The following is a 21571-nucleotide window of genomic DNA, read 5'->3' as shown; positions in this document are numbered from 1 at the left end:
TCCTCGCACCGCCCTGCCCCAGGCTCCGGACTGTCCCCAAACGCACGGGGTGTGGCGTTGTCCCCCCTCCTCCCCCCAGCCCTGGGCGACAGCTGCGGGGGCACAGCGCTCAGGCGAGGGGGTTATCGCAGGGCGCCAGGCGGCGGCGGACACCCCAGGCCTCCTTGCGGGCGGCGCGCAGGGTGCCCACTCCCCCGAGGTCCTCAACCCACCCTGTCCCCATCCCGGGCCGGCCGGGCAGGAAGAGCGCCCTCCTAAGGCAGAGCCACCTTCCTCCCCGGGCCCTGCAACTGGGGACACTCGAAAGGGAAGGATGGGCAGAAAGAAGACTCGGGAAGACCCGAGGTGGCGTTTTAGAGACGCCGACCTCCCCTCCCACACAATCCACCCCCCCCCACCCCCAGCGCTGGTCCCGGGAGGGGCGGCCACTCCCCGCCCCCGGGCCGCGAGGCCCGCTCCCTCCTCCCGCGGAGCCCGGGCCAAGTGGGCGCGCCCGGCCCCGGGTCGGCGGATCCGGTGTCGGCTGCAGCTGGCAGTGCGGCTGGCGGGCGCGGGCGGCCCGCGGGGCCGACTATTAATACCGCGGCCGCCCAGCCCGGGTCGCGCAGCCATGGCCAGCCCGGAGCCCCGGCGCGGCGGGGACGGCTCCGCCCAGGCCGCGAGGTAGGAAAGGACCTTCTCAGGCCCGGGTCACCACCCCCTCCTGGGGAGGGGGTGCTAGGCGGATCCCTTCTCCCCAAGAGCGCCTTTCGCCAGACGGGGGCGGTGGTCCAGGCGGGGGTGGGGCACAGGGTGGAGCCACCCGCCAAGGGTGATAGGGGAGTCTGGCCCGGGGCGAGGCGGGGGTGGGGGGGGGCCGGGGTTCTGACACCTCCGCTGGTCTGGGGGCTTTTCATAATTCCCCCTCCCCCTCCCACGGGTGATGTGAGGATTAACCCCTTCACACTAGCCGGCATCAACCATCAGATGCCGGATGGCCCATAGTGGCAAAAGACCCTCCCCATTTTCTTTCCTTCCTCACCCCAAATGCAGCTGGACATGGAACCCTCCAAGTCGCTGAATTTGCCGTGTGGAAGAGACTTGGTGCAAGGTTGGGCGGCTGCCAGCTTGGAGTTGAGTCTGTTCAGGCAGCTCATTCTCTCTGGTCTGGGGCCTAAGAGGGCGTGGGGGGAGGGTCCCCAATCCCAGACCAGCAGGAGGGCCTTGGCTGTCCGGAGCCTTGGAGGGGAAGCCCTCTCCATCACCCACACTATCAGCTTGCCCCCTGGAGGGGGAAGGGACCTGTGGCTGATGGATTTGGGGCGAGTAGGGAGCACTTCTGCCCCAGGTCAGCCTGTAGCCCTGGACTTCCTCTTGTACCAAGAGGTAGAAGTGCAGTCACACACACACCTGTCACCTCTTCCCTGTCACCACCGCACGAAGCTGAGCCTAGTTTTACACATGCACTCACCTGTACTGTTGTACACACAGAGCCAGCCACACGCCAACCCAGGGCTGCATGGTATCACAAACATGCCCAGGTGCAGCCCTGATGGCCGGGGTTGGGAGCTGCTGGGATCCTATAGGGACAGGGACAGAGTAGCAGAGGCAGGCTGCTTGGAGCCCAAGGAGGCCTGAGGTCAGGGGCCCCAGCCGAGCTGGCTGCCTTGCCCCTAGACTTCCTGTAGGCTACTTTAAAAAAGCACATTTATTTACTTATTGGGCTGCCTTGGGTCTTAGTCTCAGCGTGTGGGATCTTCATTGTGTCATGAGGGCTCCGTAGTTGTGGAGCTCTCTAGTTGTGGCACACGGGCTTAGTGCTCTATGGCATGTTTCATTAGGGGAGCTATAGTCCCCAGCCAGGGCTTCCAGTTGGCTCAGTGGTGACAATGCAGGAGATATGGCCTCAATCTCTGGGCCGGGAAGATCCCCTGGAGAAGGAAATGTCAAACCCACTTCAGTATTCTTGCCTGGGAAATCCCAAGGGCCAGGAAGCCCGGCGGGCTACAGTCCATGGGGTATCAAAAGAGTTGGACACAACTTAGCAACTAAACAGCAACAAAGTCCCCCAACCAGGGATCAAACCCTGGTCCCCAGCATTGCAAGGCAGACACTTAACCACCAGACCACCAGGCAGGTCTCCCATAAGCTACTTTTCCCCAGCTCTTTAGAGAGAGGCAGTTGAGTGCGGGCAGCACCTAGCAGAGGCCTGGCACTGCGCGTGAGGTGACAGAGGCAACACGGTGTGTGGGAATAGCACTGCCTGCAAGTCAGGAGACTGGACTCCACGTCCAGTCCTGCCACTTGACCTTGGGCAAGTTTCCTCCTTGGAGCTCAGCCAGTTGCCGCTGCCTACATCCACAGAGCCCCAACCCGGGATACAAAGAACAACTGTGCTTGTCGTCTGGAAACGGACTATCAGGGGAGACCGACAGATGCACTTCTGGAACGCAAAGCACTTAGTGTAAAGATGAGCTGCATATAGAGTGCCTTGAGAACACAAGAATGGGAGTTGGCTGGGACAGGCTTCACAGAGGAGGTGGGGTTCCAGCAGGATTTGAAAGATGAGCAGACATTTGTTAAGTAAATAGATATAAATATATTTTGAATGCTAGGGCCGAGCTCTGTTATACCTGCTGTATCTGTTAGGTCTTTTAGACCCAACACCTATTCTATCTAAGACGAGAGTGGTAAAAAGGAGCCCTGCCTCTAGAGCCAGACTGCCAGCCTTCAACAGGCTCTGCCACGTATAAATTGTAGAACTCTGAGTGAGTTCTTTACTTGGTGCTTTTTGGTTTCTTCATCTATAAATTGGGGATAAACCCTATAGCTCAGATGGTAAAGAATCTACCTGCAATGCAGGAGACCGGGGGTTCGATCCCTGGGTCTGGAAGATCCCCTGGAGAAGGAAATGGCAATCCACTCCAGTATTCTTGCCTAGAGAATTCCAAGGACAGAGGAGCCTGGCGGACTACAGTCCATGGGGTCACAAAGAGTCGGACACGACTAAGTGACTAACACACACAAGTGAGCGTTGTATAAATGAGTATTTATGGAGAATGCTTAGAATACTGCCTTGAACGCAATTACGTCATTCTAGGGTGGAGGACTCAGCTGGAACATGATGTGAGGGCGGTCTGCTGGCAAAGCAGGGACTCTGTTGAGGATCTGGGTGGGTCTGGCTGGCTGAGCAGTGCATCCTTCTCGGTGCGAGGAGCTCCAGGCAGTGTAGGACTGATCTCTAGACAGGCAGTATACAATGAACTATATGTTCCCAGCTGGACCCTTTAGACACTGCGGGATAGGAGTGGGAGATTTAAGTTAACACATGTTCTGAGGGACTTCCCTGGCGGTTCAGTGGCTAAGACTCCCAATGCAGGGGCCCTGGGGTTCAATCCCTGGTCGGGAAACTAGATCCCACATGCAGTAACTAAGAGTTCACATGCCACAACTAAAAGGCCCTGTGTACACAACTAAGACCCAGCGTAGTCAAATAAATAAAAATAAATATAAATAGATAAAGTTAATGTGTGTTCCAGAATGTCAAGCATTGGGTGGGTGGCAGGGAGTAATTCAAGATGAGGCTGAAAAGATATGTTGGGGCCACATCTTGAAGGGCCTGGAACCTGTGCAAAGTAGTTCACTATCTATGGGTGAAGTGGAGCGTGATGGTTTGTTTTATATTAGAGCAAGTGGCACCACTGTCAAAACTAGACTGGGATGGGAAAGAAGAAGGCTTATGGGAAGGCTGGTACAAGAGTGCAGGTGAGGGATGATGACTTGGATGAGGGTCCTGGCAGTGGGCTGAAGAGGAGGATGGAGACTGGAGACTTTCTGAGATAGAAATATCAGTTTTTAGTGAGGAGGCTGTTTAAAGACCACTGGTCTATCGACAGAAGAATGGATAAAGAAGATGTGATACATTTATACAATGGAATATTACTCAGCCTTAAAAAAGAATGAAACAACGCCATTTGCAGCAACATGGACGGACCTAGAGGTTGTCATTCTGAGTGAAGTAAGTCAGACAGAGAAAGACAAGTATCATATGATATCTCTTATATGTGGATCTTAAAAGAATGGTACAAATGAACTTATTTACAAAATAGAAATAGAATCACAGATGTAAAAAACAAACTTATGGTTACGGTGGGAGGGAAAGAGGAGGGATAAATTGAAGATTGGGATTGATGAAGGACCTACTGTATAGCACAGGGAACTCTACTCTGTAATTGCCGGGGTCCAGCCCCGGCTGATCCAGGGTATTCGAAGGAGAGACGGCATAGGCGACCTATTTATTTAAATATTTTATCAAAGATATAAAGAGTAATAGGATGAGGATAGCTCAGTGAGGAAATTCAGTGGAGAAAAGCGGCTGAAATAAGGATAGCTCAGTAGGAAAATTCAGTGAAGAAAAGAGGCTGAGTAGCTTGGTTTATGCGGGAGACCAATAAAACTTCAAGACAAGAAGTTTGCACCACTTATGTAGGCCGCAGGCGTCCTTCCGTTCTCCCAAAGGAGAGGAGACACTGAGGCCTCCCCGGTCGGATCTTAGAAGCCCAGGCATAATTAGCAAGCATGGCGGGTTCCGCGCTCCAGATGGAGACTCAGCCAGAATTTGGGAGAGAGAGCGACATGGGGAGACCAAGTTTTGGTGAACAAGGCCCGCACTTTATTTTCCAAAGTAGTTTTTATACCTTAAGTTATGCATAGAGGATAATGGGGGAAGGGGTGGAGTCATGCAAGGACAGCAGTTCCTGGTCCTAATCAAAGCCAGGCTTTCAAACTCCATGTGCAAAAGTTCAGGTGATTTACATCATCTTCTGGCCAGGAGGCCTGTTAACATTTTAAGAAACTTTGATTATTCCAAAGTCAAGCACCAGCCTCCAAAAAAGCATTGGACAAAGCTGCATTCCTATAGGGCAAAGGTGAGGTGGGCTCAATCAAGAAAAGAATTAACTCAAGGGTCCAAGGTTACAAACATTGAGGCTACTACTTACATTTCTATACACCCATTATATCAATCAATACACTGCCAAGGACACAGTAGGTAAGGAGTATGGAGACTTAGCAGCAAACATTGGCCCAGTAAGTGAAAAACCCTTCACCAATACAATTTCTAATCAATCTTTTAACTACTCAAAAGAATCTGTGTTTAGACAGTTTAGAACATCTCCTGCCTCTCACAGTTGGGAGGCTCTGAACAATCACATGTGGCTGGAAAAACCTATTCAGGCAGGCTAGAGGATTTCCAAAGGAGTTTGTAGGTTAAACACTGTCACACCCAGGAATTATTAACTGGAGCTGTAAGCTATCTCTTTTTTCAGAGAGGTAGTGGGGGACAGCCCCCCGTAAAGTCAGAGGTGTAGGTGAAAGCACAAAGCAGAAAGTAGGCAGACTCTGGTTTGGGGTGTAAATGCTCGAGAATTTCCAGGGGGACTCCTGAGGCTCGATCCCGCTTTTGCGTATGCCGAGCCTCCTTCCTCATGACGTTTGTCATGGGTGGAGCTCCTCACGCTGGCTCCCGGCAGTGATAGAATTCCAGTTGAGCTATTCCAGATCCTAAAAGATGATGCTGTGGAAAGTGCTGCACTCAATATGCAATATGCAATATGCACTCAATATGCAATATGCTGGCTCCCGGCATGTAATGGCCTGTATGAGAAAAGAATCTTCAAGTGGATATATATATATATATATGTATATACGTAAATAGATGTATAACTGAGTCATTGTGCTGAACAGCAGAAAGTAACACAACACTGTAAATCAACTATATCCAATAAAAAAAAAAACACTGATATACAGCCTGATATACAGTGATATATTTCTCTGAGCTGGAGAATACAGGTGTAACAAGTTCAGAGAGAAGGATAATTTGTTGGCAGTTGAGTCAAGTAACTGTGTTACTTGGCACCTGATGCTTGGCACTTTAGGTGAAAAAAAAAAAACACTCCATGTCTGGTAAAGGGAAGTGAATGGACTAGGTGATCGTTGTCTTCAAGCTTTAGGTGTTGGCAGAGGTACTGGGGTTGAATGAGGCCAGTGATGTCTGGGGCCTGGTGAAGCCACACTTTTGTGGTTTCCCGAGAGCCATCAGGGGTTACAAAGGGGAAGCCAGGGATTCCTGGGGTGTAGAGAGGACTGAGGACACAATGATTTAGAATAAAAATAGTCTTTATTGGGAACCTGGAGCTAAGAAATAGAGCTTAAAACCTGGACACAAGTAAACCTTTCCAATACAAATCAAATTCTTTGTTTGATATGTGAGGCTTTTCATTTACACGTTCTATCCAAAAAAGTTTTTTATTCAAATTTAGTCTGTTTTATAACTGGCACTCTCTGAGTACCTGTTTCCTTGAACAAATTACTTAATCTCTTTAACCTCCATTTCCTGATCTGTAAAATGTTAATAATAAATGTAACCACCTCATAGAATTGTTATGAAGATTAAATGAATCAATATATGTAAAGCATTTAGAACAGGGCCTGGCACATATAACAGGACCTTTAAAAGTGTAATTTATTATTATTTCCAGAGTATTTTATATTTTCAAAGAATTGCTCAGAGATCCAACTGAAACAGAAAAGCCTAAAGCCACTTGAGAGCCAAAGCAGCAGGAGCGCATTCCTCAACAGGAACCAAGAAAGCTAGCAGGCAGCTGAAGCTGGGTTAAGGGGCTCATGTGTTAGAAGCACAGAGTCTGAATTCAAGAGCATCTGACAGGCTAGAAGGATAGGCCAGTTCTAAGATGAGGTTTTACAGGAACGAGAGATATGGTTTTAAAGCATTTGCTGTGAAAAAGTCTTAAGGATTTTACTCAAACTCAGCATTTATGAAGAATAAGAGGGACTTCCCTGGTGACCATTGGTTAAGATTCTGCACTTCCAATGCAGGAGGCACAGGTCTGATCCCTGGCCAGGGAACTAAGATGCCACATGCTGCATGGTGTGGTCAAAAAAAGAATATGATAGAGCTGCCCTTTATGTTAAGGGCATCTTGACTACATCAGTAGGAATATAGGGTCCAGAGATTCACTGCTCAGAGTACACCTGGATTCTGCTTCCTATACGTATCCCCAAGAGATAATGAATCAACTTGGAACCTGTAAGAAGTAACCCAAATGAGGAGGGTACTGGAAACCTTGGCGGGCATGGAATAGTTAAGGATAAATCAGTTCTCTTTATTCATTTGTGGCTGTGCTGGGTGTTTGCTGCTGTGTGTAGGCTTTCTCTAGTTGCGGCAAGCGGGGGCTACTTTCCAGTTGAGGTGTGTGGGTTTCTCATTGCAGCAGGTTTCAGTAGTTGTGGCATGGCATGTGGAATGTTCTAGGACCAGGGATTGAACCCACGTCGTCCCCTGCGTCGGCAGATGGATTCTTAACCACTGGACCACCAGTGGTTGTAGTCCCTTTGTTTTTTAAATGTTTTATTGAAGAGTAGTTTATTTGCATTGTTGTGTTAATTTCTACTGCACAGCCAAGTGATTCAGTTATACACATATATATATTTTCATATTCTTTTCCACTATAGTTTATCACAGGATATTGAATATAGTTCCCTGTGCTATACGGTAGGGCTAAATCAGCTCTCTTTAAGTGTTCAAAGAACTGACATGGAAAAGAAATTAGAGTATCTGATTCTAGAGAGAAGACTCAAGTCCAGGTGAAAACTGTGGGGAAGGTCTTACCTCAACACTAGAACTTTCTTATGATGGAACACAGAGTGGCTCAGGTGTGGGTTCCTGTCCTTTGATGGTACGGAAGCAGACTCAACACTTACCTCCTGGGGATGGTGTCAGAGCTAAGCCATAGGCTGTGTTGTGGTGATCAATGAAGGGAGGGGGCGGACGACTGCCCTCCGAGATGTGAGAATTTGCTATTGGCTAGGGTTGTGTCCTGGCAGCTGCAGTCACAAACCCTCCCAGGACTGTGACCACCCTCTCACCTTGTCATTTCTCTTGCAGGGCAACAAGGCCAGAGGTCATTTCTCCTCTTCAAGAGGAGAACTCTGCATCCCTGTATGAGCTGGGGACCTGGAACCCAGAAGTTACTCTGTCTTTGGAGGGGACCTTGAACTTAGAGGACATTCTCTACCTGGGGGACACAGGTGACCTTGATGAGGCTCTGTACGTGGAAGAAACTGAACCGCCAGAGGAGACGCTGCACATTGAGGAAACCAGAATGCCAGATGAAGCCCTGTACCTGGAGGAGCCAGTGAGGCCGGAGGCGGCTTTATATGTGGAAGAGCCGGTGAAGCTGGAGGGGGTGTTATATGTGGAAGAGCCCGTGAAGACCGCAAGCCCAGAGCAGATAGTTCATGGGGGAGACAGGGTCCTGAGTGAGGCGAAGTCTAAACCCAAGGAGAGCCTCCAAGCCGGGCCGAGTCCCAGCACAGAGGGGAGCCTGAGCATAGAGGACCTGGAATTGCTGGAGGGGCGTTTCCAGCAGTGCATTGAAGCCGTGGCCCAGCTGGAAGAGGAGAGGGATCAACTCATCCATGAGCTTGTGTTGCTCCGGGAGCCTGCCCTGCAGGAGGTGCAGCAGGTCCACCGGGATATCCTGGCTGCCTACAAACAGCACGCCCAGGCAGAGCTCGAGAGGGATGGGCTGAGGGAGGAGATCCGGCTGGTCAAGCAGAAGCTGTTCAAGGTGACCAAGGAGTGCGTGGCCTACCAGTACCAGCTGGAGTGCCGCCGGCAGGACGTGGCCCAGTTCGCCGATTTCCGGGAAGCGCTGACCACCCGGGCGGCCCAGCTCTCAGAGGAACTAACCCAGCTCCGGGAGGCCTATCAGAAGCAGAAGGAGCAGTTACGGCAACAGCTCGAAGCACCTCAGAGTCAGAGGGATGGGCATTTTCTCCAGGAGAGCCGGCGGCTCTCTGCCCAGTTCGAGAGCCTCATGGCAGAGAGCCGCCAGGGCCTGGAGGAGGAGTACGAGCCTCAGCTGCTGCGGCTCCTAGAGAGGAAAGAAGCTGCGGCCAAAGCTCTGCAGAAAACCCAGGCCGAGATCCAGGAGATGAAGGAGGCCCTGAGACCACTGCAGGCAGAAGCCCAGAAGCTCCACCTGCAAAACAGGAACCTGGAGGACCAGATCACCCTTGTGAGGCAAAAGCGGGATGAGGAGGTGCAGCAGTACCGGGTAGGCCCACTGGGCGTGGGAGGAAGGACAGTCTTTTAGTCTAGAGAGGAAAAGGGGACCTGGCCAAATGTCTTTGGACTGAAGGATGCTAGCATATGTGAAGTGAAGTTGCTCAGTCGTGTCTGACTCTTTGCGACCCCATGGACTGTAGCCTACAAGGCTCCTCTGTCCATGGAATTTACCAGGCAAGAGTACTGGAGTGGGTTGCCATTTCCTTCTCCAAGGGATCTTCCTGACCCAGGGATCGAACCTGTCTCCCACGTTGCAGGCAGATGCTTTACCACCTGAGCCACCAGGCTAGCATAGGTAGGAAAAGCAATTTGTTTCATGGGCCAGTCACTCACTCCTTTAAGCCATTTTCCATTTCATTCATTCAGGCCTGCTAGGGCTGAAAGTTAACCTGCACTCTTAGTTTCCACGACACTTTTACACCAGTGATCTTCCACTAATCCTCCAAGTCAACTATTACCATTTTTCTTAGATGAGGAAGCTGAGGCCCAGTGAGTCGGAGTAATTTGAACTCTAGTCTGACCAACCCCAAATATTTCAGTGCTCTTTCCACAGCACCATTTTCCGACTCTGAGTGAATCGCCCTTGGGTTTAGATAGAACAGGAGGGAATGAGGCCAGATAGAATACATTCTTTCCCCCTCCCCGGTATTCACTCTCATGTCCCACCTATCTGATCTCTGCTTTGAAGTTTTCCAGTCTTAAAAAGCTGGGATGAAATCTATAAACCTCTATCCCTCCTTTTCCTTTTTTGTGCATTTGTCACCATTTCAACCGTATTCAAGCTATTTCTGATTGTGAGCCAGTCCTAATCCCTTTTAGAACAAAATGGGATCTAAACACTAAGTGCATAAACAGTTCTCTCTCCCCCACAGACTGAGCTTTCAGAAGGTAGGGAGTATGTTTTACTTATCTCTGCCACCAGGCTCAGAGTCTGCATCAGTTAAGTGCTGACTTCTGTGCTGCTGGGCGCCATGAGAAGCCCACACTGTGGTGCTTTTCAGAGCAGTATTTTTGTCTTTTGAAACACACATTTTTTGCATGAACTTAAAAATCCCAGATTTTGACTTACCCATAAGGAAGATGTCCTCTGTTGAAAATGGCTGCATTCACTTCACTGAAGATTTTGTCAAACTTTCTATAGCTTATATTACGAAAAGAATAGGGTTTCGGGGTCATGGTATTGAATGCCTTCAAACTATACATATTTACTCACCAACACTGCCCCCCACCTCCACTGCACTATTTTTTTATTGGATCATAATCTACTTAAAGGGTGCTAATTATTTTTGCATAAACAAATAACTTCTTAACACCTGATACTCAATCAGATGTTACTTTAATAACTGGAACCCAGGGTAGGAAGTAACATGTGATTTAAGAGAGGTACATATAAGAGTGCTATGGGATAATGAGATTATTTTTAGCCATGGATTAAATCAGAGAACCTGTAACAGAAGAGTTATTTAAGTACTGAAGTATAGGCAAGATCTAGACCAGTGCTGTCCAACAAAAATATAATACAAGCCTCAAATATCATTTTAAATTTTCTAATAGCCACTTATGAGAAATAGGTGAAGGTAATTTTAACATATTATTTAATCCAATAGATATAAAAATATAATTAGTAACTTGGCTGCAGGTGAAAAACTGAGAGGTGAGTTGAACTGTGAAGGTAGGTCAGGGCGGATCCCATTAGACTTTAAATCCAGCCTAGGGAGTTTGGACTTTATTCAGTGGTCAGTTGGCTCTTTAAAGATATTTAATAGAGGGATTAACATGATCCTCGCTCTTTTTTCAGTTAAAAAATGTATTTTTGGCTACACTGGGTCTTTGGCTGCAGTATTTTGGCTGCACTTAGGCTTTCTCTAGTTGTAGTGAGCAGGGGCTACTCTAAATTGCAGTGCACGAGATTCTGGTGGTGGTTTCTCCTTGGGGAGCACAGGCTCTAGGCACAAGGGCTTCCGTAGTCACGGCTCTTGGGCTCCAGAGCAGGGGCTCAGTAGTTGTGGCCATGAGGACAGTCGCTCCCAGAATGTGGAATCTTCCTGGGCAACGGCAGGCAGATTCCTAACTACTTGACCACCAGAAGTCCCCCTTGCTCTCCTTTTAGAAACATTATTGGTGGCAGTGTGTAAAATGGGCTAGAGACGGAGAGGCAAGAGAGACTGATTAGGAAGCTACTACAGGTAAGAGGAAACAACGGTAGCAAAATAAAAGGAAGGGAAGCAAGAACAAACGTAGAAGAATTTTGACTACAGAATGAGTGGGGCAGAGGTGAGAAGTCAGAGGATGCTAAGATTTCAGACAAGGCTAACTCAGATGGTGATGCACTAAGTAGGGAATCCTTGGGATTAGAATTTCCTTATATAGTGTTAGAATTCTAGAACTGTTTCCCCAGTGATTTGCATCACCATACTGGATTTGTTTCAGATTTGATTATCTGTGCAGCTTTCCAAAGATCACTCTATGAGAAACAACCCTGATGAAAGTCTCCTATTTCTATACCACAATTAAAGTAGGAAAAAAGGTCTGAAAGAGAATTCTTTCTGAAATGACTTCTCCTAAACTGTTTGCCAAAGGCCATGTATGGCATCTGATTACTTTTCAAGGGTACACATCACCCTGGTGACTTTAAATTTGCTTTCATCACCATCACCCATTCATTCAACAAATATTTAGCCTACTTTTTTTGTGCCAGGCAATGAGCTATGTGGTGGCAAGAGATGAGAACTTGTGGTGAGGGGTAGGGGTGGCGGACAGTCACTGTCCTCAAAAAGTTTATAGTTCAATTAAAAAATAATAAACAAAAAGAAATTAAAAAACAGAAAAACAATCAGAAAGAAAAAAATTCATGATAAAAGTTTATAGTACAGGAAGGATACAAGATAAAACTTCCTAAAATCGAAGACATCTGTATCTAAGTATGTAAAGTGTGAGTTTTAGAATCAATGAAATAACATGCTTCAATGTGATAGACAATGTAATAGTTGTAGGAATAAAACACTGTACTGATGAAGCAGGTATAATTACCCTTGGGGAAATAAGGGGGAAATTTCATACAAGGATTAAAAATAGCTCAGGTGTACTTGAAGTTCTTTACATGTAATAATTCATTTAATTCTTACCTCTGAGATAGGTATAACTATTGTCACCATTTGAGAAACAAGTAAACAGGTGAGTCAGAGAAGTCATTTGTCCAGGGTAACACAGCTAGGAGGGGTGAGGCGGGATGTAACCCTGGGAAATCCAGTTCAGGTCCACACTACAAGGTTTTGAGCCAAGTCTTTAAGGCACACTCCAGCCATGGCCTCCTCCTGGGGTTTCATGGAAAACAGTTTGAAGACCATTTAAGTCTGCCTATCTATATGTATCTGGGCTTCCCAGATGGAGCTAGTGGTAAAGAATTCGCCTAGCAGTGTAGATGTTAAGAGATATGGGTTCAATCCCTGGGTCAGGAAAATCCCCTGGAGGAGGGCTTGGCAACCCACTCCAGTATTCTTGCATGGAGAATCCCATGGACAAAAAAAAAAAAGAATCCCATGGACAGAGGAACCTGGCAGGCTACAATCCATAGGGTCGCACGCTATTGAAGCAACTTAGCACCCATGCATCTGTGTTATCTCTCTCTACTTTTATATCTATTTATGTGAAGGCAGTAAAGCAATTGTTAGAGTATAAGCTCTAAGGTAATGGCAAATCCTGGGTCTACCACTAACTGTGAAACCTTGGACAACTTACTTAACCTGTGGTTCAGCTCCTTCACATGTAAAATGGGATTAATGGGTCTGCTGCAAGGAATAAACTTCTTAATAGTATCTGTAAAGCACTTATAATGTGCCTGGCACATAAGTATGCACTCTAAGTGGCAGTGTAGAGGCTAGATTGAAAGAACCTGGAAAGACCATTTAGTGGGAGGAGAGAGATGTGAAGGAAAATGGGCAGAATTTGGGGACTGGTTGCAGTGGGTGGGGTGAGTTTGCTAAGAATGATCAAGCTTTTACCTTGAAATTGGAAGACTTCTAGTGCCAAAAGATGGAATATGCTTACTACCTGCATGCTTCACATCAATAAGCATTTTATGTGTAGGGTGCCAGACATACTAAGATCCAAGAACCTACGCGTGGCCACAAGAACAAAAAAGCCACATGTAGCTAGTGACTTCCATATTGGACAGTGTAGACTAAAGGAGTAATGGAGGTCCTAGTTAGAAGTGAGGGTCAAACTGCCGCTGCTGCTAAGTTGCTTCAGTCGTGTCCGACTCTGTGCGACCCCAGAGACAGCAGCCCACCAGGCTGTCCCTGGGATTCTCCAGGCAAGAACACTGGAGTGGGTTGCCATTTCCTTCTCCAATGCGTGAAAGTGAAAAGTCAAAGTGAAGTTGCTCAGTCGAGCCCGACTCTTAGCGACCCCATGGACTGCAGCCTACCAGGCTCCTCTGTCCATGGATTTTCCAGGCAAGAGTAGTGGAGTGGGGTGCCATTGCCTTTTCTGGAGGGTCAAACTAGCAGGAGTCTAAATGCCAGACTAAACAAAGTGGAAAGCCTATCAAAGACTGAATGATAAAACACATTTTCATGGCTGCACCATGTGGGATGTTAGTTTCCTGACCAAGGATTAAACTCGTGCCCTGCTGCAGTAGAAGCACAGTCTTAACCACTAGACCACCAGGGAAATCCTGATAAAGCAGTTTTTAAAATGTTAACCCAGTGATGCTACATAGGATAAAGAATGGAGATTGTCCTTCATTTCTGTCACTGTATTAATACTTCATTCTGTGACAGCTTCTCCCTGTCAAGAGCTTATCAGTACAGATTGTCTTCACAAGCATGTTCTTTTGTATACCGAGCAAATGACAGGTTTACTAGATAGCAAGGCTTGGGAAACTGGGGCACAGAGGTATGCAGACGCTTTTAGATAACACACTCTTAGATGGTAAGGCCACATTTCTGCATGGTGTCAAAGCATGGTTATGTGTTTGATGTTGCTCAGGCATATTCGACTCTTAGTGACCCCATGAACTATAGCCCACCAAGCTCCTCTGTCCATGGGATTTCCCAGGCAAGAATACTGGAGTGAGTTGCTATTTCCTACTCCAGATCTTCCCAACCCAGGGATCAAACCCAAGTTTCTGAGTCTTCTGCACAGGCAGGTGGATTCTTTACCACTATGCCACCTGACTAGGCACTAAAAAATGACCTTTTGACAATGTATGATGAAAGCTGAGATTCAGCTACAATATCAAACACTGCAAACTGACATGCCTCAGGTATACCAAGGATGACTCAGAGAACAAATTATTTAGATCATTCTATTTAGAACATGCTTCCCTGTTGGCTCAGTTGGTAAAGAAACCCCCTGGAATGCAGGAGACCCAGGTTCAACCTGGATGGGGAAGATCCCTTGGAGAAGGAAATGGCAACACTCCAGTATTCTTGCCTGGAAAATCCCATGGACAGAGAAGCCTGGTGCGCTTAGAGCCCATGGGACTGCAAACAGTAGGACACAACTGAGCAACCACCATCCAGAGTATGCACCCGAACTGGATTCCAAGTTTATTATTCAAAATCTAAGATAGTCGTTGCCCCTTAAAAATATGCCTTCCAATTTCAGCACTCCCTTTCCTTCCCAACTCCCCCATGCTGAGGATCCATGCCAGCTAGCAGCCAAGCCACAGACTGACTTGCTGACATCTTTCTTACATCATTCCACAGACATTAATCCACAGAGAAAATCTGTAGAATGATCCTACCTGGTTTTGGCACAATGGGAAAGTTATCTGAGATGCAAGGGCCTCCAGGGCATAGCACCTTCATTTTCCAAATTAGCACTTTAGAACAAATTGCCCTGATATAATAAGTGAAGGATATAGGAAATTAACAACTATGATACCCTCATTAATTAAGCATCTGCTTGTATGTCATGTTGTGGTAAGTACTAAGTAAAGCTATGTCTGACTTCAAGGAGCTTCAAATACAGTTATTCAAATATACCTGCTTACATAAAGACTTGGTTTCTTTCAACTTCAGTTAAGTTATAGGGTAGTATAAAAACTGATTATCTTAATGGAAACAAACTTGCTCATTAAGCGTCTATAAAAATTCTTAGTTCACCAACTAAGTGATCAAAATCCTCCCCAATACTTCAGGCAAGACTGCTTTTGGGTCACCATTTTCAAAAACATCCCTGTCAAAACACGTTCTCTGAATCTCATCTTCTCAATCTCAACACTGCTATGGAAATAAAACAATGTGTAAAGAAATGCTTTATAATAAGACGTCAGGTTTTTATTGTTTGGCTCATTAGAGATGTGCTTGGCCCTCATGCAGGAACAGCTGGAGGAAATGGAAGAACGACAGAGGCAGCTAAGAAGCGGGGTGCAACTCCAGCAACAGAAGAACAAAGAGATGGAGCAGCTAAGAGTCAGCCTTGCCGAAGAGCTCGCAACTTACAAGTCAGTTTTTGCTGTTCCCCAAATCTCAACCAACTCTGGCTGAGGGGATGGTGGGGAGGGCAGATGGTTGCTCATGAGAAATTTCTCAACAGTGAAAAGCAGACAAAAAAAATTGGGGGGAAACTCTCAAATTGTGCTCATCCATGAACAGAAGGCAAATGGTTTTTGTTTTTTTTTTTTAAAGGGCTATGCTACCTAAGAGCCTGGAACAGGCTAACGCTCCCACTTCTGAGGCAGGTGGAATCGAGACACCGTCTCAAGGTGATACTTACGGTTACAAGAGTGGTGTCTGCCTTGTTGCCGCTTTCCTAACAGGACTAATGCCTCAAAAAAAAACCTGTGTGTCTAATAACAAATTACATCATTTAGGAGTTAACAGGATGACACATACCTCCAAGCTGCCTGGTTCAAGTATTCAGGCGTCCTTTGCAATGTTTCAGTTTCTAGTAGGACTTAAAACACGCCCTGATTGTCACCAGGAAATCTGGAACAGGATAAAACATCTAGGCTCTCTGCATTCTTACTTTCCTCACCCTACCTGACCCTATCTGCTATTCATAAACAGTTTCCTTAGAATAGCAGAGAGGGCAGTTAGGACATCTAATTCAGACTATGACTAAGGAGGCCAAGAAGGCTAAAGTAACCTGTTAACAGTCACTTAAAAAGCTGAAGAGGGTGTTGTTTATAGACCAAAGGACATTGATTATTGCTTAATTTGTGAAACAAGCAACACATCTATCTATCCAGTGATTTCTTTACATTCCAATGTTCTCATTCTTTATAAAATCCTAGACTCTCTTGGATAGACACTAAGGATTTAAAAAGATGAAATTGGGTATTAGATTAAGTCTATAAATCTTTATTAATTTCCTAGTTAACCCTACATCTTGGATACAAATTCATAAGTAACTATTGTAACTGATGCTTTTCCTGAAGTACTAGGTTTTTTTTTTTTTGGCTCCTCCGCAGTTTGCAGGAGTTCCCCGACTAGAGATTGAACCCCTGCCATAGCAGTGAAAGCACCAAATCTTAACCACTAGACCACCAGGGAACTCCCATCCTATAATTGTCTTCTACTGTGTTTTATCTAGGCATAACAGACCATGCTTATTGTTTGAGAGATCACTAGAACGCTGTAATTGAAGAAAATGAGCTGCTAAACACCTTTGTGTGGATCAGATGAAAAGTACAACTGGGAGAAGACAATGATTAATCCAAAGAAATCAAAACTACAGAATTTCAGACCTTGTTATACCTCTGTAAAGTTAACGTGGGCAGATGAAATTTTTAGTGAGCCCCTACCAAAGTCATCCCTGATTAGATGCCAATCGCTCTAGCAAGCTCTCCCTAACATATCTGCACTAAGCTTCAGAAATTCATTGTTAAAAACCTTATAATGGAAATTCCCATCGTGGTCCAGTGGTTAGGACTCAATGCTTTGGGGCCTGGTCAATCCTTGGTCAGGGAACTGTGTGGCTTAATTGCAAGCCACACAGCACAGCCAAAAAAAAAAAAAAAAAAACCCACAAAAATTGTATTATATACTGTATTATTTTAAGTTGCAAAATTTCAACTTATCCTTTTTTCTCTCAACCTTACAGGGGCTGTTTAGAAACATACGGCCGAATCTGTAACCAAGAAACAAAAAAAAACTTCTTAGCAAAGGATCACTAAGTACCCTTTGGACATACTTTTTTCTAAACAGAGAAGGGAGTGTCATGGATTTGGCAAGCAGTTCTCTCTGGGAAAGTTACAAATACTGGCTGACCTGTTTAAAAAGATTCTAGGGCTGGCTGGAGGCAGAACACTGTCAGTCCACTCTTAGCTGTATTCTATTTCATACGTTACTGGTACCGATCTCAGTGCACTGAGGAACGGAAAAATGAGTCTCCTGTCAGCCATCAGCAACCTTCCACAGGCACACTGAGTAAAGGATGAATGTATGGACACACTCTAGTGAAAAATGTACCTTGCCTTGTGTTGACCCAAAACAAAGTTTTTCAGGAACACAGGTGAAGTAAAAAAGGCACCCTATTATCATTACAGTTGACCCTTGAACAATGTGGGGCTTAATCTGTACATAACTTAGTTGGCCCTTGGTATCAAAGATTCCTTCACCTCTGTGGATTCTGTTATTTACTATTGAAGAATATCTGTGTAAGTGGACCTGTGCACTTCAAATCCATGTTGTTCAAGGGTAAACTGTATATGGTTTACAATCTGGATCCTTTTGTGCCATGAGTGTTATACCTTAATTGAATTCCTTTACAAAGTTTTTAAGTCTATGATGATTCACGTAGGTTTACTCTAAAAGAACTACTCACTTAAAAACAAACAAACAAACAAGAAACAATCCAGATTTCCCAAAATATCTTACCTTATGAAAATGATTTTGGGTCAGAGTGATCTCTTCAGTTAGACTGGGTGTTTGGCAAAGAACCAAGCATTTTATCTGGTTATGGTACTTGGCTTTCAAGAGCCTACTTTTTTAACCTCTAAGTACAGGCCCCAGTGAAATACACTGGGGAGATTCAACCTCCATGAGAAAAGGTCAAACACCTTTTCAGAATTTAAATTTTGCCTTAAATTCTCTCTGCCACACTGCCTCTAACATTCTTAAAAGTTCATGTGGTTCTCTAGAGGTAAGACTTCAAAAAGATGTTATTTTACCAAAGCCTAATCTGTACACCTGATTCAGGGTTTTATGTCTTTCACTTCCCCTGGGAAGGAGTAAGCTCTTTTCTATACCTCTGGGTCTACTATATTTAATTCTGCTGTTGGTAGTCAAAGACCACAGAAAATAACTGTCATCTGAACAACTTTTCTAGAAGCCAGAGACTGGTGTTTGATGAATGTTATGCACTAAATAAAACCCATCAGCATGGGATTATGTAGAAAAGCAATTTATTCCATTATAAGCACTTAACACAGTTAGTCAAGGAGAGTAACAGGCCTGCTGGTGAAACAGGTCACCCAAAATAGAGATGGTATCAAACTAGTGGTCAAGGACTAACTCCTTAAAAAAAAAAAAAGCAACTCTTATCCAGGATTAATTTAATTTTAAAAACAAATACAAGCTATTGGTTCACTCTTCTCAACTTAACTGGACAGTCTACCTGTGGTATAACTGTCAGGTAAAAACATACATCTTTACAACTTGGTGGTCCCAAGTTTTTTTAAAAAACCATTTCACAGAAAGGAAAGAAATAATATGAAAACAGCTCAAGAAATACACTAACAAGCAAAAATATATGGGGAAGGAGGAACACATTGTTTTGACTTAACTGAAGAAACTGAGAGGAGACTGGTCTATGTAAGGAAATGTGCATCCTGGAAAGTTCAGCGTGTAGGAATTTGTATGACTTGAATCTCCCCTATTTCCTGAATAAAAACAACATCTTGTAGTATTTATACTTCATGGCTCAGACACCTACCTCACTTAGCTCTATTTCTTACTCACTCTAGCCTTTACTTAAATGAGTCTGAAAAACTTGGGGATATAGCATAAGAAGAAAAATAACCACACACAATATTCCCCTTTTTGTGGCTACTTTTAGACCTCTGTTACTAGAAAATTCCTAAAGAAAATTTAAATATAAGTCTGTGGCTTTGCTGAATCAAGAAGCCCCCAGTTAATATTTAGAAAACACCTTCTGTTTGGACTAATAACATTGTTGCTAGAACTTATTATAGAGAGATAACCAAACAAAGTCTGTGTCTCAAAACCAGTGTTAAATCAATCTCAGAGTTGAGAGGAAGAAAAGGGGAGTCTAAAAATCACAAGTGCAGACATGATCTAAGATCCTTGTCCTTCTGGATCCACGCTTCCTTCAGGGTCTTCATCATTATAAATGTTCTCAGCCTGCCAAAAACAAAGAGAAAACGGTATTGAGTAAACAGGAAAGTTACTTCTTGAAGTTAAGGCTGAAAATAGATGAGGCCAGGAAGACATACAGTGGGGTATATAGTCTGTTTTAACTATTCAACTCTGCAGCAGTTTGCTAAAAGCAGACATAGTCACCTGCAAATGGATGGGTATCGTTGTGGGCTAATAAAAACAGGCAGTTGGCCATACGCCAACCGCCTCCCCATTAAGATATTCCCCAAAAACTGAAGTATGGTTACTGTTTGTCTTGATAATCAACCTTGAATTTTTTTTTTAACCTTGAATCTTTTAACCAGACACTAATCATAATAAGTAAAAACAACACAAATGTCCATCAACTGATGAATGGATAAATAAAAGTAGAGTGATGGCTGCCTAGTACTGGGTGGACTAGAGGTGAACAGGAGGAATGACTACTGGGTATGGGGTTGGTTTCTGGGGTAACTAACGGTAGTGATGGTTGCACAATTCTGTGACTATACTAAAATTTGCTGAATTGTACATGGAGGAAAAAAGAATCCCCAGGCCTCAACAAAACCATGTTTCAAAATCAAATCTCAATTTATAAATATTTTTAAAAGAGAAACCGTTCTTGCATAAGGTAAACTCTACATGTACTACTTTGTTGTTCTCAGTGTGAACTATGCACAAACCACTAGGACAGATGCTGCAGAGGATGGGATAGACATAGCTTATAACCTGACTACAGGGACCAAGAATGTATACAACTGCGTGAGCAGTCTGACAACAGTTGTGTGGTATCTTTTCCCCTGACACCAATGGGGTGTCCAACAATTCAGTTCAATCCTGATGCTGACCAGCTGGAGGCAAATCTGTGACCAAGGGCTCACACCCACAAGACTTCAGAGGCCAGTGTCAAGCCCTGATAGCTCAGGCTACCCAAGCACTTTTGTCCCACTTGGCTGTAAATTTTCTCACAACCTTGTTCCCCACCCTCTGGCCCGGTTTGGGCACAAGGGGCTACTTATAAATAGCAAGAGAGACTCCTACTACTCAGGAAATCTCAAGAGTATAAGCATTCCCTAAACATACCAACCACATTTTGGCAAATAGCCTTCTATCAAATAGTTACATATAATTAAACATAAGACTAGAAACCCAAATTTTAATATGAGGAAATTCTATCACGCTGTTCTACAATCTGCTTTTTCCCAGCTTATCAATGTATCATGAATAGCTTACAAAACTAGTGTACTTCTTTTTGATACGTAATATTCCAAAGTATGGATGCAGAACATGTCTTAATCTCATAAAACACAAATATTCCCATCTTACTTATTTTTGATTAATAGCATTATTCCATATGAAAGTTCTGAGTATCAAAATGTTTTTCCCTCATGCTAAGCCAAAATCTCACCTCTGGCACTTCTTCCTGGTTCTAGATCTACTCTGAGATAATAAAGGTTTATTTAGAATAATTTTCATTTATTCAGCCACTGTCATTTAAAAGTCATGCAATTGTTTTTTAAACTGTAGTAAAAGACACAGTTTATCATCGTAACCATTTTTAACTGTACAGTTCAGTGGCATTAAGTCCATCCATACTGTGTGTGCAAGTATCACCACCATCCATGTCCAGAAGGCAATCATTTCTTGGATTGCAACATGAGACATTGTTAATTATTTTTATTAAATCCCAAGTGCTCTGAAAACTCAAAGCAGGGCGATCACCTTCAACCAGGGCATAAAAAGGCAGGTAATGTTTTTGAAATCGAGGCAAGTTTCCTGGAGAAACAGTACTCTCTGATGCTGTGACACTGGGACAACCAGATAAGAGTAGACATTGACAATGGACAGGTAAGTCACATGGTGGGAGTAAACTAACAGAGCTGCCAGCTGTACTGAAGTATACATAAACAGAATAATACTAGGTTTCATTTATCTAAACACTTACCATTTGCCACACTTGCATGATATTGTCTTCTGATACAGAACAAATCACCCAAGGTTCGTTGGGATTCCAGGAGAAATCAGATATCTTGGCAGTGTGACCACCATGAATAAACTGAAAGAGGGAGGAAAACAGAGATGAAAAGCAGACAGAGGACAATAAATCATGAACTATTTCAGTTGTGCTCAATAT

The 21571-nt window shown here is 44.8% G+C and overlaps 2 protein-coding genes and 1 long non-coding RNA gene across 6 annotated transcripts in view; 1 reads left to right on the top strand and 2 right to left on the bottom strand.

Annotated features, from left to right (window-relative positions):
- The window catches only part of LOC147377623 (uncharacterized), a 40537-nt gene extending 39262 nt beyond the window's left edge, over positions 1 to 1275 (bottom strand). The window contains exon 1 of the long non-coding RNA XR_015139757.1: positions 1022 to 1275. This is a non-coding gene — a long non-coding RNA (uncharacterized LOC147377623). The remainder of the gene's footprint in view (positions 1 to 1021) is intronic.
- Positions 510 to 18994, top strand: SYNC (syncoilin, intermediate filament protein). Of its 2 annotated transcripts, XM_086334484.1 has the most exons (5): positions 510 to 663; positions 7946 to 9119; positions 15457 to 15581; positions 15766 to 15842; positions 17183 to 18994. In XM_086334484.1, exons 1-5 carry the CDS (start codon positions 611 to 613, stop codon positions 17191 to 17193), a joined length of 1440 nt encoding a protein of 479 aa, XP_086190610.1. In that variant the 5' UTR covers positions 510 to 610; the 3' UTR covers positions 17194 to 18994. The 2 variants fall into 2 exon arrangements, with proteins under 2 accessions (XP_086190610.1, XP_086190614.1); XM_086334488.1 differs by lacking the exon at positions 15766 to 15842.
- The window catches only part of RBBP4 (RB binding protein 4, chromatin remodeling factor), a 16550-nt gene continuing 13447 nt past the window's right edge, over positions 18469 to 21571 (bottom strand). For all 3 annotated transcript variants that reach the window (XM_086334510.1, XM_086334500.1, XM_086334504.1), the window contains exons 11-12: positions 21383 to 21493; positions 18469 to 19443 (exon numbers count right to left, since the gene is read on the bottom strand). In XM_086334510.1, coding sequence (XP_086190636.1) covers positions 19378 to 19443; positions 21383 to 21493 — 177 coding nt within the window. In that variant the 3' untranslated portion in view covers positions 18469 to 19377. The remainder of the gene's footprint in view (positions 19444 to 21382; positions 21494 to 21571) is intronic.

Source organism: Bos grunniens, chromosome 2, assembly GCF_055505025.1.
Source record: "Bos grunniens cultivar Pamir isolate PY7600 chromosome 2, Bosgru_T2T1.0, whole genome shotgun sequence".
NCBI lineage: Eukaryota > Metazoa > Chordata > Mammalia > Artiodactyla > Bovidae > Bos > Bos grunniens.
The sequence above is the reverse complement of the archived record's forward strand: the minus strand, read 5'-3'. Positions and strand labels throughout refer to the sequence as shown.

Excerpts from the sequence above, each read along its gene's own strand:
- SYNC (XM_086334484.1), top strand. The coding sequence starts at position 611 with ATGGCCAGCCCGGAGCCCCGGCGCGGCGGGGACGGCTCCGCCCAGGCC. Across the intron at positions 664-7,945 it reads GGCTCCGCCCAGGCCGCGAG|GGCAACAAGGCCAGAGGTCA; the intron begins GTAGGAAAGGAC and ends TTTCTCTTGCAG. Across the intron at positions 15,582-15,765 it reads GAAGAGCTCGCAACTTACAA|GGCTATGCTACCTAAGAGCC; the intron begins GTCAGTTTTTGC and ends TTTTTTTTAAAG.